Source organism: Zychaea mexicana, assembly GCF_025766255.1.
Source record: "Zychaea mexicana strain RSA 1403 chromosome Unknown BDB00scaffold_142, whole genome shotgun sequence".
Lineage (NCBI taxonomy): Eukaryota > Fungi > Mucoromycota > Mucoromycetes > Mucorales > Lichtheimiaceae > Zychaea > Zychaea mexicana.
Window position 1 is genome coordinate 47,398 of NW_026516805.1, and position 9,456 is coordinate 56,853.

General features: G+C 36.5%; 2 protein-coding genes across 2 annotated transcripts; both read right to left on the reverse strand.

The window, feature by feature from the left end:
* Nucleotides 1-47: 47 nt before the first annotated feature.
* Nucleotides 48-3,682, reverse strand: BDB00DRAFT_878631 (uncharacterized protein; the record flags this gene model as incomplete). Its single annotated transcript, XM_053127758.1, has 5 exons — nt 48-181; nt 2,031-2,213; nt 2,320-2,517; nt 2,580-2,652; nt 3,497-3,682. 5 exons carry the CDS (start codon nt 3,680-3,682, stop codon nt 48-50), a joined length of 774 nt encoding a protein of 257 aa, XP_052973636.1.
* A 2,310-nt stretch (nt 3,683-5,992) lies between these two features.
* Nucleotides 5,993-6,298, reverse strand: BDB00DRAFT_774549 (uncharacterized protein; the record flags this gene model as incomplete). The annotated part of the gene is made up of 1 exon (XM_053120170.1): nt 5,993-6,298. A coding segment is annotated over one exon (306 nt), but the record flags the coding sequence as incomplete, so codon positions are not given.
* Nucleotides 6,299-9,456: the final 3,158 nt, after the last annotated feature.

The following is a 9,456-nucleotide window of genomic DNA, read 5'->3' on the forward strand; positions in this document are numbered from 1 at the left end:
ATCTCGGTTGTGAAATAATCTTATCGGTACAGAATGAGATACACAGTTTAAAACGGTCGAACCGTTGGGTCACAGTTCAGGATACAGATCTCTTCTGGAAAGGTGTTATCTGTCGCTACTTCGCAACTGTGGGCCAAAGATACTGGCATTAACGGGTCGAGCGCCCAGTTATCCAACTGAACTATTTAAGGTGATTAAAGCATTAATGCCCATAATTTTGATCAGTATTGTTTATTCGATTTCGTTTAACATGAGTACAGGAGTTTTACGAGTTTAGCGTCGTCTTTTATTTTACACAGTTCTCGTTCTTTTGGGAGTGATCTCACGTACAGACAATACAGGCAACAGCTGCTCTTTTTACTTCCAAGTGCCAGGTAAGGTCCATATAAGAAAGACCATCGTTTTTCCATCAGCTTGGTTGTGCTCTAACTTTTTTCTCTTCAGTAGAGAAAATGGAACGAACTGTTGCTGTAACATTTCTTGTACAGAAATGGGAGGCACCAGTTGGTCTTTCATAAAAGGCAAATTATAAAGGATCTATAATTAGCACTATATAGTTCGGAAACTGGCCAGTACTGTTAGATTCATCTTCGAACATGGAAGTTGTGTTACTTAAAGCTTGATATAGCTATATATAGATCACAAATCCCGATAACGAGGAAGGAAGATATTAGTAAAAGTGGATAAAACTGATGGATCTGCTTAATTATAAGTTAAAATAGAAAGGATAAGTGTGGGAATCAACAACTAGGAATTATTACTTGTGAAAATCATAGAAGATAAACCTTTCGTTAAGATAAAAAGGTAACGTTAAATGAAAAAGATACTAAAGAACTAAACTGTTTACCTATTTATAAAGTACATACAGTAATACAGTACATAGTGACTATAATCTTACGAGGAAAACCCAAACTGATTGCATCTTGCTAATTATTGTTGCAGCAGTGTGTGTCAATCAGATTATAGCAGTGCTTGTGCATGGAGCAGCGTTTGCTCGTAAAGCAGTTCACAAATCTTTAAGTAAAGATCGGAATCTATTACAATGATTATCGTAAACAGTTTGAGCTTACCTCAATAGATGACAATAGGAGATAGTTCATTTGTATTGTATGATAAACAAATAATTGAGTTATTCGATAGTGGGGGCAGCAGCATGATGTGGTAAGTTATAGTGTGACGTTTGAGTGTGAGAGCAAAGTATGTATGTACTTTATAAATCAAGCGTACGAACTTTCTACATAAATCGTTGACTCTATGTACCGTCAGCATAGACAGCTAGTAATAATCTTTTGCTTCTAGGCGCAACCAGCGAAAATACTTAAATCTTCTATAGAGCGCCTTGAGCTCGTCTTTACGAAGTTGCTGTTTTGCCTATTATGCATGTACAGCTTAAACCCTAAAGCAATATACAGCCGCCCAAAATAAACAAAGAAATACAGGAGCAACAAGAGCAAGGTGAGACAGTCGTAGTTAATATGTCGCACAGGAATGAAGCCGCTTTAAATCCCATAGGACAAGCAGAAATATATCGATGTCTTATAACAATGAGAGATTTGAGGTGTACCATAACCATAGATAGCTATGATACCCCGGTCTCTTTGCTCGTTTTACTTATCATATAGTAATATAAACCCACAAAATAGATAGGACGTATATAGCCTCAGATATCCTTTATGAAGAAGATGCAAGTACAATTGTGGTATTAAAGTATGTCACTCGAGACATATACAAACTAAAAATAATAACTCATATTCCACTAGATAAGTTTTTCGCTAGCTGCTATTATATCATTGCTTACCGCTTAATTATATATTTTAACCTACCAGAGAAACGCCATACATTGGAGTCTAAGTATTACCGTGATACCATACTCTCACAAAAACCTTCATGGCGTCTACGTAAAACCAATAGACAAAGCAACCTATTGATCCGGATTGTCAGTCGTAAATATGTAGTATATATATTAAGCGATCTTAAAAGGATTTTCCTTATTCCTGCTGCTGCTGTTGTTGCTGTCTTGGTGCTAGCACGAATCGAATGTTGTTCAAACATCCGCAAGCTCAAATTTCGCATGTCGGACAAACGAGAAGGATGATCGCGCGGAATATCCGGCCATCCTTCCATGACAATATCCTCATACATCCGTTCATCCTTCCAGGGCATATGGGCATTGTCATCGATATGAACGCCGTAAAATTGCTGTACGGCTTGCCCTAAGGTTTTACAAGATAATAGATACATTATTAAATGTCTCTGTATTGTTTATACGATAAAACTTACTATATGACCAAAATGGTATCCCGCATATCTTCTCGTTACGATGCTGATTTTTTTTGGAGATAGATCTATCAGCAGCTGCAACAAGAGATGGCGCAGGCACACTGTGATTCGTGGCAGTGGTGGTGGTGGTAGACGGAATAATAGTGGTAGTGGCAGTAGTAGTCGAAGAAGAACTTGGTGTAGCGAAAGATGGAACAGAGGCAACATTCGTATCAACGGCATTGTGTGCTATTTGCGCTGATAAGCTAAAGCATAAGTACTGAATTGTGGCGGTTTAAGTCATACAGTTTTCCAAGTACCTCGGTTATAAGTGATCATTTCATGTTGGAAATCGTCAATGAACGACCGGCTGCTAAGTTCGACTTCACCATGCTACATCAGCTTATAGAAATGGCCTCCGCCAACTACAGTGAACCCCCGCTTTTTGCACCCCCGTTTATTGCAGATCCCCACTTATTGCAACTTTTTTGAGCAGATTCCCGCTCAACACTTAGTAAAATTGCAAATTCCTCAGTTTTTGCAGATTGCAACTTGGAAATCGGGACCTGCAATTTCCCGCTTCAGCCTTATATATTGTATATTAATCTCAAACTTCAGAGACAGTGAGACTCGAACCAGTAGCAAAAGAGATACACTATTGTATTCTATATTTAAGAGCTTTTAAACTAAATAAGGAAAGATGTGATTGCCAGCTTATCGATCCCACTTGTGTAACATAATCACATTTGCAGTTCTCGGATTTTGCAACTTTTTTGACGGTATTCCGCTGTTGCAAAAAGTTTCACTGTAAAGGTTTCAATTAGATGGTTTCCTTCACATATCATTAAGAAGTTGTATTACCAGAGCCATAGCCATCCCTATAAGGCTTGATGACGCCGTCCGTTTTGCTTGGTGCAAGAAAGCAAATGCTTTCTACACCACATTCATCCCTCAGCATGGTGAGATTTTCTCAAGAGCAGGTATGAGTCGATGGTACCTGTCTCGCATGGTCTTCTGTGTACCAATCATCTCCCCATTCAACTTTGTGCCTTGTCTTCATACGGTTTCCTGGCACCTTCATCCATCTCCCTCCAAATTGCCCCTCTGCGCGCCTGGATGTTTCCGATTGATCTTTTGTTGATTTTCAATTCTGCTTTTTCTAAAACATAGTTTCACGTCATAAAAGGGTGTTCAGCGTTCTTGGTTGTACATAAGAGATAGAAGATAATAAACTAACCATCAGAATCAAAAGGGCGTTTCTGAAAGATGTTGAAGCCAGAAAACCGCCAGTATTTTTGCGAATGAATGGTGGTTTCAAGTGCTTCAGAGCGTCTACAGGCGCGTTGTACCTATCGGCAATACGAGCAAGGCGTTCCTGATACTCCTTCTCCATTGCCTTGTTCAAAGCGCGGACTTCACCCATCATCGTAGCTTCTCTGTTACCGTCGGTGGCATCAGTAGTAAGTGTAACGGCCGCAGAAATATATCACTGGGGCAAGGGGTGTCCATCAAATGAAATGCCTTCAAACGATCATTTCGTTCAAAAGCGCGTTCAGTTGAACAGCCACCTCATCATGTTCGCAAATGATTGACTGAATGTTCTTGTCTTCTGCAATCAACTTTGCTTCCTCGTCACTTCTCGCTCCTTCTTCTTGCATAAGTGCTTCTGTAGCTTTCTCATATTTTACAATAAGTGTTTGTTCGTTGTGATGTAGCATGGTTATTTTGATGTGGGATGAGACTATGATTGGGAAATATGAGTAATGATTCCTTGTTTATTTAAAACCCGAAGGCTTGCGGTTACTTTGCGGTTTCAATCACGACCTGAAGGTCGGCAACTGCAGCACGTAATTTTCGACTGTTGAGGTCGGGCGGGGGTGGTATTCTTAGCTGAAAAGTAATGTCGCAGCCAGTAGAAATCAATGTCGCAAACCAATAAAAATCAATGTCGCTTGGCAGCAAAATTTATGTCACATGTTTCAAAATCAAAGTCGTTTGCTTAGAAATCAAATGTCGCATTTTTTGATACTGATGTCGCCTGTTTTTAGAAGCAACTTTGCGAATGTTGCATTAAGCTGTCAAATAAAGACCATTTTGAAGATTATTTTCATAAAGTTTTGATGATTTACCTATAGATAGAGAAAAGAAAAATTTTACTTACCTTTTATACTTACGATTATTTTCTTACCTAGTCCTGAAACAGAGATGGCTCCCAATACCGTGGTAGTTTTTGCTCTTGTAGTACCCACTGTTGACCAAGCTCTTGTACGTTTCATATTTATATGGAATGTTGATTCATCAAGAAATTCATATCTGTTTCATCCCATTCTCGAACACGATCATGACGATCATGACGTTCATCCTAAAAGAGTGAAACTCTGCTTTTTTCAATAATGAGTTGCATTCTGTCCTCATGAAATTACGCACTGTGCTCATAGAATTTACTTTCTACAAATACTCGGTGTGTGATGTAAGCAATTCTAATGCATAAAGGTTTTAATCGACAATGTAATCCATTGGCTCAGGCCTGCGGTTCTCATCAACAGCATTTACCTGTCCATCTTCATAAAAAAATTGTATCATGATGTATAGTTTTGATTGTAAAGTTGTGAAGAAAAAGAAAAAAGAAAAATGCTGCTTTCATATAATATTTATATTTTCTATAGTGTCAAGCATTTGAACTTTTTAATTACAGCGTTAGAAATTGAATTTGGCCACACAAAATTAAAACGGGCTACGATTTTGAAAATGGGCCACGTTATCCAAATTGAGCTATCTGAACGAAATTGCTTGAAGTTGAGCCACACCATGCAAATTTAGGCGTAGCCATAGCAACAACGCTACAATGACTCTTACACACATATTTTTTGTCCCAGAAGTCAAAATGAAAATCATCCATTATGGACTACCAACACATAGTAAAATAGAGATGATCAAACAAAAAAAAATAGAGGGCATTCCCTTTTATTGAATATGCTTATTTATAATCTTGTGTATTAGGTGTCAGTGCTTTGTGATAATATCAGACAATTGTTCTTGCTAATTTTGTAATGTACTCATGTGGGAGTAATAAGAGAATGTAATGAGACAAATGATGATAATAAAAAATGATAGTAAAATAACAATGATGAGGAAATGGTAATAATAATAAAAATGATAGGGCATATATGATAATAGTAAAACAACCATAGATGATCATAGAAAATGGATAATAATGAAAATGATGCATAGAACTTCAGGTAGTGGGGTGTATAGGATGTGTGAAAGTAAAGCAGTCCAGCGGTGGAGGGAATGGATGCTGAAAGGAATTAATTTGTATTTTTACGCGATTTTTTGACAGAACTAGAGGCGTTCGAGGATTGACCTTGGTTATCAGTATTGGGAGCAAATGATGGAGAAAGTAGACTTAGATTACCAGTTGCCAATGGCGGGACTCGGGTTTGACAGCACAAAGAATAAGTGTCATCGATAATGGCTTTTCCATACGAAGCTAGTTCTAGCAATGACACCATCTTCAAAACATAGTCATCATTGTCTGATGGGTACTCGAGTTCATCTGTTCGTCGAATTCTTACAATATGACCACCAGGAATATCTGCATCTATTAAACGAACAGCATCACCTATTGTATTTGATTTGTTTTAGCGCACATATTCTCATCAGTCTTGTACTATTATTATTATTATTATTATTATTATTATTATTATTATTATTATTATTATTATTATTATTATTATTTTGCATACATACCATTTATGTTGTAACCAAGGATATGAGCCTTATGTAAGAGTGAAGGACGACGGCTCACGATTTCGCTCAACATATCCTTGAAAACAAATGGGAGTTTCAACATAGAATCTTCGAATTCTTTTGTATTATCTTTCGTAGGACCTACCTCTAATCCACCCAATTCAATACCCCTGCCAATATAAATTGTATCAAGTCTTCTACCAATCTTTTCACGTTCAATCTCATCAACAGCAGATAGTTTGCGTTTTGAATTTAAGATTTTAGCATGAAAGGTACTTGTTTTTTCCTTTCTTTAAATAATAAAATGAAAATGAAAATTTTGTCAGCACTGAATATCCAAAGATTCTTTGCTTTTGACCAGCTTCATCCAAATTAAATTTTACACTCACCCCAATGCTTCAATGCCCGAATTACGGTGAATCGTACTCAATAAGCTCCACAGATAATATAGTTTATCACTTTCCAACATATTTTGAGTAGGTGTACGCGTGCCAGGAGTAAAAAACGTTGCCGTTTACATCAACGTCTGGGAAAGCCATGCAAGCAAAGGTTGTTCAATGGGATGATGATCAATGAGTCGTCTAAAGTTATAAGCATCCAAAGCAGATTTCTATATACATATTATCACGACGATAACCGAAATAAGTTAATAATATTGAAATATACATGTGGTGTTGCCGTTCACATACACAGACTTACCAAATTTTCAATCTGCTCGAACTTTGGTTTGAGTTCGTCGTGTATGCATCGAAGGATAGGCTGGCCACTACTCTTGAGTTCCTCCAGCTCTTCCTTATTGAAATAATTGACCCAATTCAAATCACTCATGTCAAGAATAAATGATAAAGTAGGACTGAAGATGAATTAGTGACTCATTTCGTTTTTTTTATTTCCCATGAACAATACTTACTGGACGTAGGTAAGAGTGGCAACGAATTCACGCATTTTTCTTTTGACTAACCATAGTGTCTTTTTTTCGAGTGTGGCTTGTTGTTTGGTTGCCTTTAGCACCCAGCATGTGTTTTCATCTCGTATCAATGCATCATACACTTTCAATACCTTGTCACGGTCAATGGTCGAAAGCTTGGTTTTTAAAGTTGGACAAGTAGAGGACGAGGAAGAAGAAGGGGATGAGGAGGAAGAGGATGCTACTGGTGCCGGAGTTGATCGTGATTTTACTGGTGCTGATGTGTTGTCTTGACGTTCAATATTGAGCTTGTTTTCAATACGCTTCCATGTTGGCTTCGCGTTATCCTAACCATATTATGCAAATAGTGTTAGTAGCGTATTATTCGCCCGAAGTTATCTTGTCATCAATCTTTTGCATTTACCAGTCATATTTCCAAGATTGTTGGCACAATTTTGAATGTCCTTGATCTACATTGCCTTATAATCAAAATTCACACCAAAAATAAAGACTGCTTTGAACGATTTCAGTTTCCATGGCATCTATAACAGACTGAAACAGAACTGGCCCATTCTCTTTCATACGACTCAATTGAGAACAGATCGCTGGTATATTATATTAGTCCTTATTATTTTTAATATTTCATTGAAGGAGCAGCATTATATTACCTTCGAGTCTTTCACTATTATCAGTCATGTTTGACGCTGGGATGTTTGTACAGGCAATACATTAGCAAAAGGAATAGTTTAAAAGTTACTATGCGCCACATCGCTCTGACCTTCATCAAATTCCTGGAAAAAAAATCAACTCCACTAGAGAGTGATTGTACCGGAACAACATCGACCATACTGTTATATAGAAAAATAAGCCAGTAAATAAATATAAAAATATACGAGACGGGTTGTTTTTTTTATTGAAGAGATAGAGAAAGATAAAAAAAAAATAGGGAAAGTTAAACTCTACCCTTGCTGCCAAAGATACCTTGACCATAAACAATAATACATGATTATAACTAAGATTCCACTAGTGAATGATATAAAGAATACAATAAATCAAAAGATCTTAAATTCATGAGCACAAAACAAATTGTCGTTAAATATGTAAAGCAGGAATTAGAGATCCGTGTTGGTTTTTGGGTAATAAACAATATAAAATGCAGCAACTTTTCTTGAACAGGTGGATGAGAATCATGATAGAGTACCCAGCAAAAAAAGATGGTGTGTGAGCCATGTGTATGAGAAATATATCACTGCTGGATCCACCCTATTTATTTTCATCAACACGTCACAAAAACAAGATACCCACACTATGATCAAATATCTTCAAATCGACCACCACGCTGTCCAGGTTTCACCAAACGCATTGTTCAAGATTTTTTTTTATTTATGATTCAACCTTGGGTCAACTACAATTACGTGATCAACAGCAACATAATTACATCCAATACCCTACACTTCAAAACTGACTCAAAGATGACCTTAACAACAACCATTATGTCTTTTTTCCCTTCTTCACACACTTTTATCAACCACCACATCAACAAACAATTAATCATCACCATTCACTTGAACTTATTAATTATCAACCATTCACCACCACAGCCACATCCAACATAATGCTTCAACAATGGTCTACAAAAAAAATATTGACAAAATCATAAACAATAAACTTCTACTTCACTAATTTTACCTCAGAATTGGAATTTTTTTGGTCAACTCCTATAGATCACTATGTACGTAATTTACTCTTTCGAATATATCATCACAAATTACCAACATCAGCTTTAACACATGCTTTCAATCATCCTTTCAGTTTAATACGTATATGCCAACTCTCATAGAAAATAATATACATTTTCTTTTCTTATGTCCATCAAAATATCAAGTATGGAATTATTATAGTTTCATGATCCTGTCCTTCGACTTTTCTTCATTTCTTCTTTACAGGAGATCCTGCTTCTTCAATCTTCTCACACACAAATTTATTATTAATTATTTCTTACACTCTTTTACATATATGGCGTGCCTATTAGAAATTTATTTTCCAGGACATTCCTTTTCTTCCAAAAAAGATTGCAAATTCAGCGATTGAACATATCAACACTCTTTTATTATAAATAGTTCTTATCTTTCTCTTTTATTGCAATTTTTTTTCTCTTCCGTTGTTTATATATTAGCGGCCTTAGAACCCCTCTTCATCATTTTGTACCATTTACAATAAGAATTTTGAGGGTAAAACCTCTATATAAAAAAAAATGACCAAACATCTTAGTACATTTACAAAGCCTCCATTCCACCTACTTACAACGATATTAAATCTTACATAACATAATAACTCAGATATTCTCAATCTCAGAGCTTATGCCTTAGTCTTAACGTGCCTGATGAAACTTTTGTTTTTTTCTTCAATAATAATCAGGATTTTCGAAAAGTACTAGTAATGCACATCAGATGGCCTTGGTGGTACCGTCCTTATAAGATGTTCCTCTCATGGGTGTATATTATGACCTACTTTCGGAAGTCCGAGTAATGCACATCAGA